This window comes from Lagenorhynchus albirostris, chromosome 13 (assembly GCF_949774975.1).
Source record: "Lagenorhynchus albirostris chromosome 13, mLagAlb1.1, whole genome shotgun sequence".
Taxonomy (NCBI): domain Eukaryota; kingdom Metazoa; phylum Chordata; class Mammalia; order Artiodactyla; family Delphinidae; genus Lagenorhynchus; species Lagenorhynchus albirostris.
The window spans coordinates 10,609,953-10,631,219 of NC_083107.1; the positions used below are offsets into that span (position 1 = coordinate 10,609,953).

General features: G+C 52.7%; 1 protein-coding gene across 9 annotated transcripts in view; it reads left to right on the forward strand.

The window, feature by feature from the left end:
• Window positions 1-21,267, forward strand: part of BCL2L11 (BCL2 like 11) — a 212,261-nt gene that overhangs the window by 49,899 nt on the left and 141,095 nt on the right. For 2 of the 9 annotated variants that reach the window (XM_060169036.1, XM_060169034.1), the window contains one exon: window positions 3,256-3,343. The exons of the other annotated variants lie outside the window; for them this stretch is intronic. In XM_060169036.1, the coding sequence (XP_060025019.1) occupies window positions 3,256-3,343 (88 nt within the window). The remainder of the gene's footprint in view (window positions 1-3,255; window positions 3,344-21,267) is intronic. 9 annotated transcript variants of the gene reach the window in all.

The following is a 21,267-nucleotide window of genomic DNA, read 5'->3' on the forward strand; positions in this document are numbered from 1 at the left end:
CTCTCATTGTCTCACTTCTACCACCGGGCCACCTTTGCCTGAAACCTCTCTTTCCTGAGGCAAGCCCTAAGTCACTTCTACCACTGGGCCTCCTTTGCCTGAAACCTCTCTTTCCTGAGGCAAGCCCTAAGTCCTTAGGAGAATTTAGTACCAGGAAGAAGACACAGTAGAAGGCCCTTGTTTCTGGCCTGTTATCCCGTATATGACATGCATTTCCAAAAGGGATTCGGGAAGGTGAAATTATACCAGCCTCTCAGCTGTCTCCTGACGGCAGATTTTGGGAGACTTGGCTCTATAGTAACCCCTCAATCTACGGACTAAACAAGATCAAACTTGGGGAGCCATTCTCACAATACACCCTAAAGGGTGTGGGCTTTCTGGCCCGGAAGGACATCAGAGAGCTTATACCACCTGGTTACATTTTTAGCCCTCTAGGTGGTCATTTGTCTAAACAATTTATTCAATCCAAGTATGTGTAATAAGATCCTACCATCTCCCAGGTGCAGATAAAAATATAAACATGCTTAAAACTCAGACATGCTACTATTGCTCAGGGTCTCCAGGCCAGTAAGTGGAAAGACCACAGTAGAATTCTGTAGTGGAATTGCAGAGGGAGCTGTTTCCGGAGCTTGGAGAGTGAGAGACCCGCAGCTCCCCTGGGTGTCTCGCCCAACCCCCATCCGGCTCCCAGAGCCCCGCACCCTAACCCCCATCACCTATGGTGACAACGAACCATTGGGGACCTGGTATGTGTGAGGTCCTGTTCACAGCACCCCATCATCTCAGAACAAACAAACAGCCCTTTAAAGAAACTGCCGTTACGACCCTAGGTGCCGAGATAGGGAAACTGAGTCACGGGGCATTTAATCTGCTTGCCGAGGGTCACCGAGCTCGTGGGTGGCAGAGCTGGGGTGCGAAGCTGGGCAGTGTGGCTCTGTCACCGCACCTAGGTCTACCTGTTCCTCCGTCCCCCTCTCAGGTCCCAGCGGAGCAGGTGTGGGAGGCTGAGACCAGGCAGGGTCTGCCTTGGAGGGGATGCCCGTGAGGCTGCCGGCCTCAGAAGAGTTCCGGGCATTCTGGGGACTCACGTCATTGTGGCCTGGTCCAAATCCACCTCGTAAGGGAGGGAGGGGGTGGGCACTGCAGACCCCAGGCTTTGCCTGCATCCCTGGCCACCAGGGCATTTCAGCTTTGCCAATGGCTCGCCTCCCTCTGGAGGCCCAGGTCCTGCATTTCTTGCCTCAGACCTCCTGCAACTCTTGGTGACCTTGCCTGAGGGCCTGCTGTTGACGTGTGGGTTGTCCCAGGAGTGCTGGGTATGGCCCGAGCCTGCTGCCTGCTGCCAGTTGCCCTGTAAGGCGTGGCCTCGGTCTGGGGAAAGCTGTACCCCTCTTTGCCCGCTGTCCCGCTCATGCCACCACCAGGGTGGAGCAGCTCCCAGACATTTGTTCACACATAAGGCCATGTTAGTGGCGGCATCCTGGTGCCAGGGTGATGGAGCACAGGGGTCACAGAACCCCCAAGGGTGGTCTCTTCACTAGAGCGTAGAGTGAGTGAGGTAGGTCCGGGACAGCCTGGCGTGTATCCGTTGGGAACAGGATCCACTCTCCCCCATTCGCCCTGGAACCTTCGCCCCCAGACCTGGAGCAGGAAGATGTTCCCCAGAGCTTCCCTGGCCCGCAGCAGCCTACCATGCGATGCCTCTGCTCCGGCTCTGCAGTGCCAAAGCCCCTGCACGGTCAGCTCTCCTCTACCTCTTACATCTCACTGGCCTGCTCACTGTTTCATTTGTTTTTCTGCCCATTGTTTTTTTTCCTAAGACTTTTTTTCAATGGTGGACCATTTTTAAAGTCTTTATGGAATTTGTTACACTATTGCTTCTGTTTTACGTTTTGATTTTTTGGCTGCGAGGCATGCGGGATCTTAGCTCCCCAACCAGGGACCGAACCCACACCCACTGCATTGGAAGGCGAAGTCCTAACCACTGGACCGCCAGGGAAGTCCCCTCTTCTCTCTTTTCAAAAAAAAAAACCTATGGAGGTACAAATACGTACAGTCAAGTGCACAGTTTTCTCGACAAACTTTGACTCATGTCTATAGCTGAGGATTCATCTCCCCAGTGAGGATGCAGAATCCGACCAATTTAAAGGGACAGCAGTTCAGTCCTGCTGCCCAAGGCCCAGGCTCACTCCTACCCTGTCCTCTTGCTTCGGGGGCCCTGGGCCGGGAGCCATCTCTGCAAAGGCATGAGTAGAGGCTGGGGTTCTGGCTGGGGTCTCCCAAGGGCATCCAGCGGCCTCTTAAGGCCCCTCTAACAGGAAAGAACTTGTGGCTCTGTCAGTAACTCTTCCCCCCCGTTATTCAACCGTGACCTTCATGTCAATATGTGTCATTATTTGTGCTGAGAAGCCTGACACAGAAAGCCCTGGATGTGGAAGATCTGGCTTTTTTTTTTTTTTTCCTATACATTTATTTATTTTGGGCTGTGTTGGGTCTTCCTTGCTGTGCCCAGGCTTCCTCTAGTTGGGGATAGCCGGGGCTACTCTTCGCGGTGCGTGGCCTCTAGGCACGCGGGCTCAGTAGTTGTGGCTCACGGTCTCTAGAGCGCGGGCTCAGTAGTTGTGGCGCACGGGCTTAGTTGCTCTGTGGCATGTGGGATCTTCAAACCCGTGTCCCCTGCATTGACAGGAGGATTCTTAACCACTGCACCACCAGGGAAGTCCCCTGGCTCATTTTCTTAAAAAGTAGATCCTTTCTGTTACCTTGACATCCGGACCATTGGAAGAGGAGAGCCAGGCGCCAAAGCTTTTTCAGTCGTTGGATAGCGTTCTGAAAAGCTATCTGGGGAACAAACATTTTTCCTTCTTCTGTCAGCATCTAGGAAATCTCTATCCCATTTAAGTGTAGGTGAAAGGATTTTATTGTCTTTAACTCAGATAGTCTGGAAAAATGTTGCCTTCATTCCTTCACGTATTCATTTGACCAACAAGTGTTTATTGAACGTCTGTTATGTACCAGACACGATTGATTCCAAGTGCTCAGGACTCAGCAGGAACCAGGCTGCTGGGACCCCTGCTCTCCTGGGGCTTACATTCAGTGGGGCTGAGGGGCGTAAGACAAACAGGTGAACAAAAGGTGCAGGAAATAAACAAGGCCAAGTGTAGGGGAGCAGGTCTGGTGATGCAGCGGGTCTCGTGGTGCAGGGGGTCTGGTGGTACAGCTGAAGCAAGGAAGGCCTTTTCTCTGAGCCCTCAGGATGAGCCAGGAGCAGCCAGCCAAGAGCTGGGAGAAGAGACCAGACAGAGGGACCAGAGCCGCGGAAAGGAGGCCGGGAACAAGCACGGTAGGGAACGGTTGGGGGCTGGGCTGCAGGGCCAAGTGGACCACATCCTAGAGACGGGCTCCCTTGAAATTCACAGGGCAGTGGAGGCCTTTTGTTGCAGAGCCAACATAATCCAATCTGAAGTCTTTGAGAAAGATTCCTCTGAATTCCAGACTAAGGGAGATGGAAGGGACATGATGGCTGACTGTGATGTGTGATCAGGGGTTTTCCTCTTGTCATAAAGGACACGATTGGGACAAATGGTAAAACCTGAATCAAATATGTAGGTTAGATTCAAGGTTACTGTCCTGATTTTGACCCTTGAACCACAGTCATTTAAGAGAATGTGCTTATTCTTAGGAGACACACACTGAAGCTTATTCAAGAGTGAGGGGCGTTGCCTGTCTGCAGTTGAGCCTTAAACATTCAGAGAAACATATCACAGGCGTACATGTGGGTTATATCTTAGGGGCGTGGGACAAGGATGAAGTAAATGCGGCAAAATGTCAACATTTGGGGAATCTGGGTGGGGACTGTAAGGAAATTGTTTACACCATTTTGCAACTTTTTTGTAAGTCAAAATAAATTTTTATTTTATGTCAGAATAAAAAGTGAAAAATTTAAGACCCCTCTGGCTGCACCTGGATGGTGGTAGTGAACAGAAGTGTAGGCGCAGGGGACGGTCAGGGGTCCTCCCAGGAGGCCTGGGACCTGGTCCTGGACCCGAATGGAGGGAGAGATGCTCAAGGCGAGAGGAGACGGGTCCTCCCAGTGAGGAGAGAGAGAGGACAGGATCCTAACCGCGGACTTTGGCCAGAGCGATTGGTGAGAAGAGAAACTGGGTGGAGGGAGGGATAGGCGGGGGAGGGCTCGTGGAGAGTTCTCTTCTTTTGAGCTGCCAACTCAGCTCAGGGCTGATCCAGAAACAGTGTTATCAGCTCGTTTTAAAGGGCAAATGTTGGGTTTTGGGAAAGAAATCCCAGCCAGTTGGACGGTAAACCATTGGCTGCTTGAAGAAAGGCTACAGCGTAAATATGTAGGTATTTACTTTAATGAAACACTTTTTGCAAAACACAAAGGGAGGAAATGGGGTCTTTAATCATGAGAGATGGAGGATGATCCCTGCCACCCTTACGACCCATGTGGAGCATCTGCTGAATATGGGCCGAATGCTGCATGGGAAGCGGGGTGGGGAGTCCTCAACCTTGGAGGACAGTGGACTCCCCCAGGGGGTTTTTACAAACTCCAGTGGGATTCCAGTGCAGTATTTTTTTTTAAGCTCCCTATCCGTGATCCAGCGTGGCAGGGTTTGGGAGCTTTCTCAGGACTCCCAGGGGTGACTTCAGAAACCCTGGGGCCGGCAGCGTCACCCGGGGAGAATGCGCTGAAGGACGCCGCTCAGTAAGGTGCTTTCTGTTCGCTTCAGTTTCTCTTGTAGTTGCAAAATGTTCAATCCTCGTTTCTGTCTCCCTCTGTCAGTTTGCCCTGGCACAGACATCCACGTGTCCTGCCAAATTCAGGGTGAGCGGGAGGACAGAGTGGGCTGGAGGGCCCAGGGCCAAGGCCACGGCCTGTTGTAGGTGAGGCCGCCCTAGTCTGTGTGCCTGGGGAGAGCCCCGTCCATCATCAGGTAGGACAGAGCCTCCTAATGACAACGCCGAAGGGCTCGGCCAGGTCAGAGACGTGGGAAGGGGCCGCCGACCGGGCTCCGCGGGGGCAGAGGTGGGATGGCATCGGCGTGCAGAGCAGGTAATGAACGAAGGTGTGAATGGCAGTGAGCTTGACCCCAGCTCTCTGCAGCTCGGTGGGCGTGCCATTGAGGGCATCTTGGAATCGTCTGGAAATATCATGGTCCCGTGAGAAGCAAAGGCAGGAGGACACACAGCATGCCCTGAGAGCATGTGCTTAGGTCTGAGGTCTGAGTACTTAGAGAGGAAACATGGCCACCTGTGCTGGGGAAGACATCACAGCCCACGTTGCCCCCAGTTGGAATAGGGGCTCTTCAAAGAGATGTCAGCTTGGATTTGCTCAGTGCTGTGCGAGGATGCTGTGTCAGCTGTCCCAGAAACCGCCCTGGGCGAGGCTACACGGGCTCAGCCTTGGCCCTTCCAAGTCCCTCCCTGGGCTCCACTCCTATCCCCAGGGGCTTCAGGCCTGACTCAGGCTCCCAGTCACCGAGCTCTGGGGCCGGCCTTCTGTTGGCCTGCAGGTAAATGCCCTCGTCCCCGCCAGGGGATTTTAATAACTACATTGCAATTGTGTCTCTCTGGCCTTTGAACCGTAAGGGTCAAGGCAGACCCCTGGTCCAGCATGGTCCCTGGCACCCGGCGCGCACTCAACCCACGACCGTGGGATGGGCAGGTGGCAATTAAATGTCTGATTAGGATTCGTGGCAAATCCTCGAGTTTGTTCTTGGCCGCAGAGCACAATTTACACTTTTGCCCCTTAAAAAACGAGTAGTGAGGGCTTCCCTGGTGGCGCAGTGGTTGAGAGTCTGCCTGCCGATGCAGGGGACGCGGGTTCGTGCCCCGGTCCGGGAAGATCCCACATGCCGCGGAGCGGCTGGGCCCGTGAGCCATGGCCGCTGAGCCTGCGCGTCCGGAGCCTGTGTTCCGCGACGGGAGGGGCCACAAGGGGATGGAGGACAAATGACTGATACTGGCTTGATGAAGGTAGCCTCTTGCAACTCTGGTGACACGTGCATTTTGGAAAATTAAGTTGCTGTCTAAACTCAGTGGCTATAGTATGAAACAGAAGTCTTCATTGGTCCTAAGAAAATGACATTTTGATTGAACTAAATCCCAACAGCCTGGGCTGTTTCCTGGACTCCCCCAGGCTCACTCCTGCATCACAGGCTTGCTGTCCCCTCTTTCTAAAGTGCTCAGATATGCACAGGGTTGGCTTTTTTAGGTTTCTGCTCAAATGCCACCTGCCTGGCCTTGCCTGCCACCCCATTCAATCCCACCTTCAGTTTCATCCTCTGGGCAGTAAGGCTTTGCACACACTCTCGGAGCCCCAGCGTGAGTGTGTATTAGAACTCGGGGCACTGGAGTTTGGAGGGGCCGTGGGACAAGAGGGAGGGACCTGGGTCCTCATCTCCGGGGGTCTGGTGATTGGCAAGGCTGTCTGCTTTGTGAGAACTAGGGTTGTGGGGACCCCACCCCTTGCTTCCCCAGCGTCACACACAGTAGGTGTGGAATGACGTAGTTCTCACTTTAGCCGAAGAGTGTGGCAACCTGAGCACCCTGACCAGTTAAGAGAACACTCAACTGGGTGGAAAGAGGAGAGGCTCCCCATCTCCCTCCAGACCCCTGATAGCCTCCCTTTGTGGGACCCGGTCATGTGTGGTCTTTTATTATGCATAGATGGGGAACATCAAGGCAGAAGTTTCTTAAAACTTCCTTCCAGAAGAAATTGGGCTTAAAATACTTGCCCAGCAGATGGCCAGGGCCGCCCTGGGACACTGCATCTCTTATCTGACAGCTGTCCGCGAAAAGGCCGCTGGGAGCTGTTCTCAGAGCATCAGAGGGACTGGGCTTTGGGCCATCATCACGGGTCACGGCCCTGTTGCCTCCATCTGGGTCCAAGCCCTGGGACTGACCTGCCTGGTGGAGCTCTGAATGTCTAGACAGACAGACAGGCTGAGATGAGAGGGGACACACTTGCCCCCATGGCTGAAACCTGGTATGAGGCCAGCATGGTCGAGTACACATGGGTCAGGGGAAGGGGATGGGAGGGATGGGCCCACAGGTCAGGTCTACACGGGGATCTGAAACAGTGGGAAGGAGCCCTGTTTGGATTGACACACACATTCCTGGGTGGCAAATCCCCTTTTCTAAAAGCATAAACACCTGGGAAGGCAGACATAAAGGACTTTGGCCTCAGTGAGTTGTGTATGTCAACTTGTATCAGTAATACCACACTGACTTAAAAATAATCGCAAGGCAAGAACAAAACACTTTCACTGTTATAAAACTGGACCTGTGCTGATCAATCAGACAGCCTGGAGCCCCTACCTTCCTCTTCCAGGCTGCCCTTTCCCCACCCTAGGCCCCGCTCTCTGAGTTAGTCCTCATTAAAGCTATAGCAGATGACTCACAGCTCCACGGAGGGCCAGCCTCTCTCCCCGCACGGCTGTGCCCCAAGTCTTTCAGAACCCGTGCAGGTCCAGACCCAGCCTGTGGCCAGCCGAGGAAGGGAAACCTCCCCCCCGCGTCATCCTCTCAGTGAACCACATTCTGAAGACCCACCACCCTCTCCTTCTCTGACGTTATCATGTCTGATGCTGGGGGCCGCCCTGGACGCCGGTCCCTGTCATGTTTCATATGTACGTGTGTACTTGTGCCAACTGCACGTCTGTGACCGTTGGTAGCAGCGTCTCTGGTTGAGTCTGAATACAGTGATCGAAGGCTATGCCTAAGAAAATCATAACCAACAACACGAAGCAGCATTTAGGCCAAAAGAATGTCCCTGTGTGCACGCCTGAGTGTGCGTGTGTGTGTGTGTGCACGCCTGAGTGTGCATGTGTGTGTGTGTGCATGCCTGAGTGTGCTTGCGTGTGTGCATGCCTGAATGTGCATGCCTGAGTGTGCGTGTGTGCATGCCTGAGTGTGCGTGTGCGCGTGCGCGTGTGTGTGTGTGTAAGCATGCCAGTATGGTGGAGGTTGGGAGGGACACTGATATTTATTGATCACCTCATCGCACCTGAAATTTTCATGTACTTTCTTCTTTAATGCCCATGTCAGTTTCCAAAGGTAACGATTATCACCGCCCAGACATGTGAGTGTATTAGATTTCTAGAGCTGCTGTAACAAGTTACCACAAACGTGGTGGCTTAAAGCAACAGAAATTTACTCATTCACAGTTCTGAAGGCCAGAAATCCAAAATCAAGGCGTCAGCAGGGCTGTGCTCCCTCCGGGCTCTAGGGGAGAATCCTTCCTTGCTGTTTCTGGCTTCTGATACCGTAAGTCAGGCACTCCTCAGCTCGTGGCTGCCTCACTCCTACCTCCACCTCCACTGTCACACGGCCTTCCCCTCTGTGTGTCTTGTGTCTCCTTTCTGTCTCTCCGTCATGGGATTTAGGGCCCTACCAAGCAATCCAGGACTGTCTCATCTCAAGATCCTTGACTTAATTACATCTGCAAAGACCCTTTTCCCAAATAAGGTCACATTTATAGGTGCTGGGGATTAGGACATGAGCCTGTCTTTGGGGGGCTACAATTCACCCCACTCCACGGGGTGATACTTAACACGTATTCGCACTTAATTTGCCCCAGGCCCTGTTTTGTGCTTTATCTGAATCATCTCGTTTAGTCTTCACAGCGACTTGAGGAGACAGGTACAAATTATTGTCCTTATTTTTACAAGTGGAGATACCAAAGTGCCAAGAGGGGAAATAAGTCTCTGGGGTCGTGCATCTGGAAAGTAGCAGAAGCTGGGCAGTGGTTCTGCAGAGCCTGCTGGGAACCCCACCACCCAGCCTGGCTCTCAGAGCTCACGCGTGGCTGCGCCTCCCTCCTATTCAGGGCTTTCTGTCCTCATCCTTGGTGACATCTACATCCTATCAGATGGACCGTGCAGCACCTTAACCCACCTCAAATCTGGATTCCAGACACAGGTCCTCATCCTCCCATGCCTGCCACTCAAGTTCCCCCCCTGCCCCATTCCTTCCATTTCAATGCACTGAGCCCCACCCATGCCCCAGGCCTCTCCACTGGCCTCTCTTCCCTCCCCGCTGGCCTCTCTTCCCTCCCCATCCAGCCTCTGCTCCAACATGGATTCCCTCAGCAACTCAGCCTTTCTCTTGTAGGTTACAGCCCCTTGGCAAAATACCAGCCCTAAATGAACCCTCCCGTCTGCCTTCTTCTTGCCTGCAGCAGAGCTGTTGAGTGTTTCCGGGGGTAATCACACAATAGGGTTGGCTGCTTTGCTCTAAATCCAGGATCTCAGTCTGGGCTCATCCCGCAGTACCGCCAGGCAGCCCCACTGCTCTCTCCGCCAGTCCGCTGTCCCACTCCCACACGAAGATGATGCTCTCACACCTCCTCCCCCATCCCTGCACTTTCCCTCCAGTTCCAAACTCTCATCTTGCCAGCACCAAACTCACCACCCCACCCAGACAGGCACCTCTTCTGCTTCTTCCTTCCTAGACGGATGGAGAAAAGTCTCTCCACCTGTGCTCTGGATTCATCCCTCCAGCTACTCAAGAACTTGGCTCCCTCGGTGGTGTCCTCCCTGCCTTTCACACGGGTCTCCTCCTTTCTCAGACATGCCCCTCTGGTCCTCCTACAGCAACTCCTCCCCTTGACAGCGACCTCCTGATTCCTCGATTCTCTTTCCAAGTCCAGTTTCTCCAGAGTTTGATGCACACACATGGTCCCCAGTTTCTCAACCCCTCTCACTCCAGACCCCACAGCAGCCTGGCTCTGTTCCCGATGCTCTCCTGACACCACTGAGTCAAGGTCACCCATGACCCCCATCTTGCTGGGTCCAGCCCCCCTCTGCTTCATCTTAGTCCTTTGTCTGCTCCTTCCTTCTGGAAACACCCTGCTCTCCCAGTTTCCACGCTGAACACTCTCCCAGTTTTCCTCCTCCACTGGCCAGTCCTTCATGGGGTCCTCCCTTTTCTGACCCCTAAGTATTGGTCTTCCTTAGACCCCCTTGGGCCCTCTCTCTTCACCTTCCACACTCACTTCCTAGGTGATGCCATGCAGTGCCCTGGATTTAAATACCGTTCTTATGCCAATGATCGCAAGTCTGTATCCCCAACCTGGACTTCTCCTTGGAGCCTCCCTCAGATGGGCAGATTCCACTGCCCACTGCCATCTCCACTAGACCTCAGACATGGCAAAATGAACACATCCAGGGCAGACGCAGTTGCCCCCTCCAGACCTGCCCCATCCTTTCCCTAGACTTCCCCATGTCAGTCGATGGTACCCCGTCCCCAGGTTTTATAACCCTCTCTCCTTCTCCCTTCCTACCAACTTGCTCTCTAAAATATATCTTGAATCCACCCTTAACACAGCCTGGGCGACACAGCTCTACCTTCCCAGCCCCAGCTCAGGATACTCTCCGGAGACCCTGCTCTCCTTTCTCTTTCTACTTCCCTTCCCCATTCAAGCTCTTTCCCCCTTAAAGGTCTTGCACACACCATTTTTCTTACCTGGAATGTTCTCTCCTGTTCTTCATCTAAGTGTTAGTTTCCAGTTGCCCATTTGAAGTGACTGTCGCTAACCACCCCGTCTAGAGTAGGTCCCTCTGGACTGCTTCCTTTCTGCCCCTCAGCTATTTTCTTCATCAACATCAGGACTTCATATTGTTTTCTTATTTGTGTTGTGACTATTGTGGTTGACTTTCTCACTTGAATAGAAGAGGGAGGGGAGGCCAGGGGATTGCTCACAATACATCTTCAGGACATGGAACAGGGCCTGACCCGTTACACATGCTGAGTGAAGGACTGAACGATGGAAGGAAGAAAACCGGGATTCTAACCACATCTGTCTGATTCCAGAGCTTTGCTTTCTTCTCACATTCCACATGGTAGTCAGAGAGGGCTTCCTGGAGGAAGGGAGGTGGATCCAGAAGGATGAGACCCCCATCCTTTGTCCCCTGCCTTCTGATCACACCAGGTCCCATACTGCTCAGCCCCGATCGTGACGAAATGGCTTTGAGTCTGAGCTGAACTTGTCTCTCCCGTACATCTAGCCTGTGAAAGAAAGAAATTGGATACCAGCTCTTCTAAGACTGCTGCCATCACCTTCTTTTCCAGGCATAAGTGTTTTCAAACACTTCTATCCTCCAAGCCCCTCCCACCTGCAGCTACCTCCAGGGTTACCCCAGCATCTGGTCCATTCCTCAACATCCTCTAGGTCCTGCTTCAAGGTCCAGCCCCAAACCTCCTCCTGGAACTCTTACCCAACCCTTCCTGAGGACCCTTAGTTCTTCAAGCATGTCCCTGCTGTCTCCTGTCTCAGGACTTTGCTTTTCTCCCATGGATTGGCTCTGTCTTGCTAGTTTCTCAGGACTGCAGTAACAGCCAACCCCCAGCACACAGTGGCTTAACACTGGTGGGCATTTACAGGCAAAGGGTCGGGGTTTCATGCTGCAAGTCCACCGGGATTTGGTAGAGGCTCTGCTCCCATCTTCCTCGTTCAAGGACACAAGCGGATGAGCCTCTACCCTCTAGAGTGTTGCCAGGCATTACGGTGGGAGGAAGGGAATGTGGCATCAGTTCTCCCCAAGCATCCACCCAGAATGCTCCGTGTCACTTCTGCTCCCATATTACAGGCCAGAGCCATCACAGGGCCACACCTAACCCGGGAGGCGAGGAGAGGTGGAGACAAGAGAGTGTGATCCTATGAAGGGCTCCGTAGCACAATGGAAACAGTAGTGAATAACCCTCATGGCCACCACCCCAAGTCAACTGGGAGTTCCCAAAGGCTAGGGGCTGGCTCTCATGCTATCTCTTCCTCACTTAAAACTTGGGCCCAGTTCTGAATGAGCAAGTGCCCCATCTCTAGACCTAGCAAACTCTCCCTTTCCCCTAAAACAGGTTCTGGTGCATGGGATCATTTGGCTGAAGCCGTCAAGACAGCTTCTGATAGAATTTTGGGTGAAATTTATAGGAGCTTACCTCTCCCTGAGCTGTGCTTTTTAGCCACAGACTCCATTTCTTTCCCTGTTCGTGTCCCCATGCCCCCCTCCACTCCCAGCCCCACCCTGAACCTCCAATCTGATCTCTCGAGGTCCCAGGCCGGTTCCAGCTCGGGCCATCTCAGATGCACGGGTTGAACAGTCTTGCGCCTGCCCCTGAGAACACAGGACCACTCCTTTCTGTTGGCTACAGTGTGTTGAGTACTTCTCAGAGGCCAGGCACTGGATTAAGTGCTTTCTCGTATCATCTGATGGTTTCTTGGTGAGAGGTTCTCATCATGAAATCCATTTGACCGATGAGGATACTAAGGAAGGTTCAGAGAGGTTGAAAAACTTACTCTAGGTGTCCAGCTGGTAGGCAAGATCTCTGGGCTCTCCCCCGCCAGTCTGACTGCCCACCCCACCTGCCCTGTGACTGGTCCGCGGCTGCAGGGGTGAGTGATGCCAAAGGTCAGCCCTTGGAGCGTGTCGCCAGCTCCGTGGGGAACGAAGTGTTCTCTGTGCGGGCTGAAGAGCATAGATAATGGTGGACTTTACCACTCAAGTCAGCAGGGCTAAGTGTGACTTTTCTTTGATAAGCTTGGATTTTATGTCTTTAGGAGCAAACAAACAAACCATAAAATAGCAGTGAGTTTTAATGGGCATTTTGGAGAGCATCCCAGCTCTTGGAGCTCTGCCCAAGGGCAAGAGTGACGGAGGCAGGCAGAGTGGGAGGGGACTGCTCGGCTCCTCCCACCCGCTGCCCAGGCTCTGAGCTGAGCCAACTGGACAAGTGTCTTCACTTCTGAGAGCTTCCCTTTCCTCATCTGAAAAGTGGAAAGGAGTCAGCCTCATTTCCACTCTGTCCATCGGGTACCATGGTAACGACCCAAAGCATCGCCACTTAGAAGGCTCTGTGACGACACAAACGATACTAGTGATAATGTTAACTAACTTATCCTGGCACCACGTTCCAGACCAGATGCTAAGAACTTTATTATCTTTTACAATCATCCCAGTTTATATATGAAGAAAATGAGGCTTGGGCAAGTTAAAAAATACGCCCAAGTTCATAGTGTTCGTGAGTGACGGCGCTGGGCTAGAGCCCAGAAAGACTTCCCAGGCCTTGCTCTTAGCCACTAAGCCTGCCACGGAGGGTTGGCAGTGATGATGCAGGAGACGACGGCAGTGATAAAGATGGCGATGATGACGATGATGGTGGGGGGGGATAATTGTGATGACCGATGGCCCCAAGCTCTTTGCTAATTACTTCCCCCATTCTTAGCCTCTTCTAGAGGTCCAAGCCTACCTTGGCTGCCTCACCAGAGGGAATAAGTGGGTTTACCTGAAGGAGGAGGTACCAGGTGCTTGACCAATCCCACCCTGGTCCAGTCCCATTTCCTCTCCAGGGAACTCTGCGAAGTACTAGCAGGTTTGTTGAGGGAGAACCCCTCCCAGGACCCCACTGAGGCAAACTCTGCAGGGCACAGCTCCTGCCGGCCTGAGGCACCTTCCCAACGTGTTGCTCTGACCAGCTGTCTCTCCTCCAGCCTGGAACAGTTCCACATGCCTCATCTCGTCTGCCCAGCCTGGAATGCATTTTCTCATCCTCCCTGGCACTTAGGGTCTAGTCATCCTTCAGGATCCAGCTCAGGAACATGTGGCTGGGCAGTCTGTTCATCCACGCATCAACCATGCGTACATGTATATACGTGCCGGGAGTGGATGGTGTAGAGGAAGGAGCACAGGTTGGGTCAGGCTGGTTTAGTCTGTCCTTTCTCAGCTGTGTGACTGGGCAAGTCACCTCCCTGAGCTTGTTTTCTCATCTGTAGAATGTGGACCATCAATGACACTGTGTGAATGAGTGAAATAATGGCTCATCACAGCCCCACTGTGAACACTGACCCCCTCCCTCCGGTCCCCTTCCACTGATGACGTTTCCTTCCCTCTCCCGCCCTCTCACCCACCTGTACATCCACAGCTTCCCCCCACCGTGGGCTTGAATGGGAGCATGATAATTCAGCAGGTCAGTCATGGCTGCAACGGAGGCTCTGCGGGCCCTGGGCTGTCTTCTCATCAGTCTGTGGCACGGAGGCCTAGGCTAGGTTCCAGGCAAAGGCTCGGCAAACGCTGGCTGGTTCCCTGGAACAATGAGCCATTCCATATGACATGGGCCTTCTTGGGTATCCTTTCCAGAGTGGGGGATAGAATGAGCTGGGTTCCAGGTCCTTCCCCCAGGCCTTTCAGTGCTCTTCTGAGCAGAGCACGGGTCCCCTCTGCTCCCATCACTTGGTGATATTGATGCACCCAGCCAGGCTACCTCCCTCTGGGGTGCCCTGTGCAGAGGGGTGTGTGTGTGTGTGTGTGTAAGCGATGGAGGCGCTTGGTGGTGAGGGAACACCGGGCCTCTGTCACAGTGAGCATGACCCTCCTGGCTTATCCTGCTTTGCCCCCTGCAGGGTTCGTGGAGGGGAGAGCCCGCCTTGGAGTTTCTGCCTTTGACCTGGTAGAGCTCAGCCCTCGTAGGGGATGCCCTTGCACCTGGCAGGGCTTGCTGGCCACCCTTATTAGGATGTCGGGGTGAGACCAACACTGGGGGCCTGTGCGTTTGGACACCACCCATCACCGTGTGCGCGGGTGCAGAGGCCTAGAACAGGCCGTCAGGGCCATTTCACCACAACACCCTGGACTGACCACCGGGAGGGGGTCCTATATGACCTTGGTTCTTGAGGCATGAGAAAGGGTGAACCAGGCTGGTGTTTTTTTTGTCCAAACCTTCAGATAAATCCAAAAAAAAAAAGCCATTGAGTGACTCTGGCTCCCACTAATACACAGACCCTTGAACATGCACCCAACCCCCCAGCTCCGCGGTCTTTTGAGTGGAAAGGGCTGGGCAGGAAAACTTGCTCTTGACCTCGCCCTGCAGCCAGGGCAGCTGTCCAGCTCGGATCCCTCCGCCGTCCCACACAGCCAGACGTCCCCCGGCCAGAGGTCTCTCAGTGCGAGGGGCCCCGGGCAACCCACGCTGAGCCCTCCTCAGTCTGTCTGTGCAGAGTCTGTGGTCAGGTCAGCCTCTTGACCCCATCATCAGATCCCACACACAAATCACACTCACAAAAGTACCCTTGGGGGCCGGGAGGGGGATGGCAAGGGTCCTTTTACAATGTTATTCTCTCTTCCTCGTTCATTGAAAGCGCTGACCACTAAAAGTAAGGAATACACACACTCTGTGTTGCCTTGCAACCGAGTCCACCGGCCTGTGCGCTCCTGCCTTGGGTCCCCCAGGGCGGGCCCCTCACTGTCACCGCCGTGGTCCACATCATTACTCTTCCGCTCAAAAGAGCACAGTGAAAACGCTTTACAGCCTGCAGACCCGGCTGTGATCTCGGCCTCTGGAGAGCGTCTCACGGCGATGGCAACCTCCCTTCCGCCTTGCAGAGTAGACAGGCAGGCGTTATTGTTACCATTTCGCGCATCTGATGCAGGAGAAAGCCCGGGCTCAGCTGGGTCCCCGGCCGGGGGGGTCTCTCGCCCTGCCAGCAGCCTGGTTGCTCTGCCCGGGTGCCCCGTACCGGGAGTTGGGCTGGGGACTCCATGCCCGGCCAAGAAGCCGCGTCCTCTGCATGGCAGGCAGGGACCACGCTGGTTTGCGTGGCCTGTAGCAAAGGCTCAGTTCAAGTGTGGTCAATGGAAGCACTATGTCCTTCGAAGGCAAAGATGCCTGGCGTCATATGCAGCCACTGGAGGGCTTCCTTCCAGAACTGGCTCCAGAGAGGGAATGAAGGTACTACTCTTCAGGCTTGGCTTCTCAGGCCACAGTTTCTTCACACCCAGGTCTTTTCAGAAATGCATCTGTGTCCAGGAGTGAGACCAGGCAGGTCCCTGCGGAAACCATCGTCTGATTTTAGACCCAGGGGTGCCAGATACCTTTCTGTGGTCCTGCCTGTTGGACCACCTAGAGAATTAAAATGCAGATTTCTGGGCCTCAGATCCCCCAAGAACCTGATGCAACAGGTGTGTGTGGCTGCGTGGGGAATGGGGATGGGCATCTACCTGTCGAATCTCCCAGGGAAGGCTGAGGCCAGCCAGGCTTGGGAACGCTTGGGGGCCACCCTGCATGGGAGCCCAGCAGCCTGGTGAGATGGCCGCAGCTGTGGGCTCCAAGGTCCCACGGCCTGGGTACCTCCTGGTTCCTGCACTTGCTGTGGTCCTTTGCTATGTTACTTAGCCACCCTCTGCCTCGGTTTCCTCCTCTGTGAGATGGAGATAGGGACATCCCTGGCGGTCCAGTGATTAGGACTCCGAGCTTCCACCCCAGGGGGTGCGGGTTCCGTCCCTGGTCAGGGAACTAAGAGCCTGCATGCCACGCAGCCCGGCCCTCCCCAAAAAATGGTACCTTGTAAAGCGGAGATAATTATAGTGGTGTGATCAGTGTCATGACAATGACGAAATGAAATGTGACAGCAGAGCCTCAGCTTCCGAAGCCGGGGGGGAGGGGCGGGTCTCTGTTTCGGGCTGCCCTCGGCGGGAGGAGGATGATGCAGCCAGACCCTGGCCCTACCTGCAGATGGGGAAGGCAGGAGCCTCTCTCAGACTCCCCTCCAAGACACCTCCCTCCCTGGGAGCCCACAATTTACTGCAGACAACACAAGCCAGACAGACACACGAGAGAATTTTTTTCAAAACACAAGTGAATGCAAAAGGGGGCTTCTGTGGTAACAACACAAACACTTTTAAAAAAAAGATTAAAAAGAAAAACCAAAAACACAAGACAGAAACCAACACAGCCCAGAGATTGCTTGCTGCAGCAGACTGGCCACAGGGAGAGCAGGGAGGATGGCAGCCAAGGTTTGGGGGGCCGGGGGGAGGGGTGCCCACCACAGTCCCTTGGCCGTAGCCTTGACCTTCAGCCATCTCCATGGCTGAACCGGGAAGCCCGAAGCCTCCTCCAGTGGCTGTCAGCCACATGTACGATGCCAGAGGCCATAACCCCTTCCTGACCAAACCAGACAGCGAGATGTGATTCTCCAGTTAATTGTAGTCAGCTCTGAAACCTCAGCGCAGCTCCAGTGACAGGGGAAGAAATTAGCATCCATGTGGCCAGCGACCATCACACGTTTCCTAAAATGTAACATGTTTACCTCTTTGCTCTTCCGTTTAAGTGAAGAGAGGTTCCTTTTCCCAGGAATGGCTCCCTAGAGAGGTGACGGTCAGGGACAGCAAGAAGCTCACCACTGTGCTGCCGCAGCCCTCCACCAAGAGTGTCAGGCCTTGGTCTGTTTCTTTCCAACGTCAGGCAGATTTAAGAACATTTGTCTCGTCATTAAGACACATGCAGATTCAGGAATACGCCCAGGCCAGCCTCCTGGTCCCCGGGCAGTTTCCCTACATCTTGTGGGGTCAGGAGCTGTCTCCTTGAATATGGGTCCCAGAAATCTTACCACCTTCCGCTTCTCTGGCCTCTGAAGAGAGATCTGTCTGCTCCTAAACCGGTCAGGTGCTCTTCTGAGGGTGGGCTGTGACTCTTCTAAATATGCTTGAATTCCCTTTGAAGGTGGAGATCGTGGGAGACTTTCACATCAGCGTCTGCCCTGTTTCCACTTTCCCTGTCTCCTATAAATCACAGAGCCACTAATTCACTTGGTATCTGACTCACTTAATACCTAACCCAAGGGTGTGCAGCTCTCCGTCAAATCCGCGAAGGTCGTCAGAATGTTGGCCCGGTTCTGTGAAATCAAAGGGTGACGGTATTCTTCCCACATGCCCACATGATCTGGGGGAATAGCCACGTATCCTGAGGGGTCCATATTCCCCCTGCATGCACGTATCACATTCTAAACACCACTGTGAGATTGGCATGGTGACAAGCATCCCCTTTTCAGATGATTAAATAGAGGCTCAGAGAGGGTGAGTGACTTGCCCAAGGTTGCAGAGCTAGTAAGTGATAGAGTCACACTTGGCACCCAGCCTGCTGGCCTCTGAGAGCCTTAACCCCCTGGGCCTCCTGACCCTGTGCTCTGCTTCCTGTGATGGCTAGGAGCGCACGGCAAACCTTTGCAAAACGTGGCACGGATTCTTGTTGATCTTTGCACAGAGACCACGCCCATTCAGACTCCGTCTGAATGTTTTCAGTGTGGATGTCAGCCGCTTGTACCATAAGACAGTGGATCTCAACCCTGGATGCTCATCTAAACCATCTTGGAGCTTTTAAAATTTCCAATGCCCCGGATGGTTCACCAAACCAATTCAATCAGAATCTCTGCGAGAGGGACCCAGGGGTCCATGTTTAAAGCTCCCAGGTGGTTTCTGTTCGCAGTGAGGTTAAGAACCACCACCTAGTGCTGAATTAGCAAGAATCAGAGGCTCTCCTAGGTGTAACCTCCTTCTTACACTTTTGGAACCTGATACCTTTTGTAGGTGCCCTGGATACTGCCCTCCTGCAGTAGGAAGGGAAGTGCGTCTTGATACATGGGTAGTTTTACCGTCAAAAGGCAGCCACAACGCTTATTTAACCACCATCGGGAAGCGCAACTCAGTACCTGCTTTGCCAAAGCCCAAAGGGTTATTTCTGGCAAACGTTCTCCATTCTGTGATCAGATGATGCTAAATAATGTTCCCACAGCAGCACTTGCTTGTTATTCAGAGGTGGGTGACCCCATGGCAAACTCTGGCAGAAAACTCCCCTGGCTCTGCTGTCCAGTGGCTTGAAACCTGGAGGCTGGGGGCCCACTTCAGCTGGGTGAGCGGGCGGTGGGCAGACCGCTCTGTCTTGGGAACTGTGTGAGCAGTGAGCGCCTTGAGCTAGCCGCCGTATGTGTGCTTACTGGTGCATGGTGTACTGTAGGGAGGTCTTATTTGGTTAATCTCTTTTTGGTTAAGAATATTTTGACGACAAAAATTAGAAGGGAAAAAAAATCCATACACTCTCCATCCTTCCAGGCTTTTCCCCAGAATATATTTTATGGTCACACTCATTTTAGATGGACACTTCTGCATCCCTGCTTTTTTCTCACTTGCCACTTTGCTTCACTGTTTCACAGGCCTTAATCACCACCACAAGCTCTCTGCTCGTCCACTGTTTTAGCTGTTCAGACTGCCTCCCTCTCTTTACAGTCATGAATAACGTTTCAAGGAATCGTTTATATATGCAGCTCTGTCCTTCTTCTGATTTACCTGTTTAACATACATTTCTAGAACTGGAATTACTGAGTAGCAACTTCTTAAATAACTCTGTTACCAAATTGCTTTCCAAAAGATTTATATTAATACATATTGCCGTTAATACTAGATACATGGCAGATCCCATCAGATTTCACCAGGATTGAGTGCTTTTCATTATGCTACTTTGGGGCAGATTAATATACAAAACAATGCCACATCATTGTTGTAATGTGTATTTCTTTGATTACTAGCAAGTTCCATTCGTTCATTCATTCATGCACTCCTGGATGAATTTATTCATCGGATGCCCACTCTGTGCCAGGCATTGTTGTAGACACAGGACAGACAGCAGTGAACAAAACAGACCAATATCCCTGCCCTTGAGGAAGTTACCTTCCCATGAGCATTTTCCTGTTTTGTCTGTGCTCTGGAAACCGTGTGACTCAGTCCCAGTAGGGGCCGGGCGTTTGGGCAATTTCCATGTATTCGTGCAGCCCGGCACAGCAGGGGCTTCTCCGATACACCTTTCTGCAGGTGATAAAGTAAAGACTTCCTTTACTTCCTTCCACCCCCATCGGCCCCACCCAGCTCTCTGGACCTCGAGTCCCTGCTCATTCTGGCGCTGGCTGCCCTTCCTGGGTAGATGGAAGGCAGGCAGAGCTGGAGGAAAAGGTGGGCTGGCCAATGCCCAAGGGCTATGGTACCAGGGGCGCCATAGCTGTCCTGCCAATCGTCCCACGCCCACTCTGGAAGACCACCATTCATGCCGCCTCAGAAACAGCAGAAGGTTGCAACATCCCTTCCAGATAAAAGCTGGATGGTTATGGGGAAAATGTCTGCTTGTAGGGCCACCAGAGGACTAGCCAGCCCAGGGTGGACACACATCTGTCCTACCTGGATGCAGAGTGGAAGATCCTTAATCTCCTAGCCTAAGGAGATGCCCACTTGAATGTCCAGTCCTGAATCTGCCTGTCCTACAGCTGTGCTTTCTCCCCAGAAAATGAATTCTCTGTAAGTGTGGTCGATCATTAGAGCCAGTAGGGTGGGTCTCACCCCACACTCTTAACATCTGTGCTTGGGGCGGTCCGGGGAGCAAGTGGCTTTCCTTGTGGGCTGCCTGCCGGAGAAGCTGGGTCTTCATGGTGTAGACTCGCCAGCAGGTTTACTCCCCTGGGGTTCTTGGCTCCTTCAGTGTCTTGGTAATTTTTTTAAAATAAGAATTCACGTGTTTCTTCTATGAAACCCAGAAAATAAATATGTACAATAAGAAGGAAATAAAACATTATCAGAGATAGCCACTGTTGACATTTTGGTATATGTCCTTTAAAGGTATGTGTAGATGGGGACTTCCCTGGCGGTTCAGTGGTTAAGACTTCGCCTTCCAATGCAGGGGATGCGGGTTTGATCCCCGGTCAGGGAGCTAAGATCCCACATGCCTTGTGGCCAAAAAACCCAAAACATAAAACAGAAGCCATATTGTAACAAATTCAATAAAGACTTTAAAAATGGTCCACATCAAAAAAATCTTTAAAAAAAAAGGTATGTGTGGATGCATGTAAGTATAGAAAGATGATAGATAGATAGATAGATGATAGATAGGTAGATGCAAAATGGGATCATTGCAGCGTACACATTAGGAAATATACTTCTTTTCCACTCAGCATTCTATTGAGTGGAAATAACTTTCCATATCCCTGACCTCCTTCATCAATACTTTTCACAGCTGCATGGTGCTCCACAAAACGGAAAACTACAGCATACTCACCAGTCCGTTCACAGTAACTTTTTTTTTTTTGCGGTACGCGGGCCCCTCACTGCCGTGACCTCTCCCGTTGCAGAGCACAGGCTCCGGACGCGCAGGCTCAGCGGCCATGGCTCACGGGCCCAGCCGCTCCGCGGCATGTGGGATCTTCCCGGACCGGGGCACGAACCCGTGTCCCCTGCATTGGCAGGCGGACTCCCAACCACTGCGCCACCAGGGAAGCCCCCACAGTAACTTTTTAAGGTAAAGGTAATACATGGCAGCTTTATACACAAAAAACAATCAAAAGCCTTTTATTTAATTTTGTCCCAAATTTCTTAGGACCAAAAAATAAAAAAAGATGATAATGATGATCATTGGCTAATATACTTGTTCTTTGGAAGGTTCTAA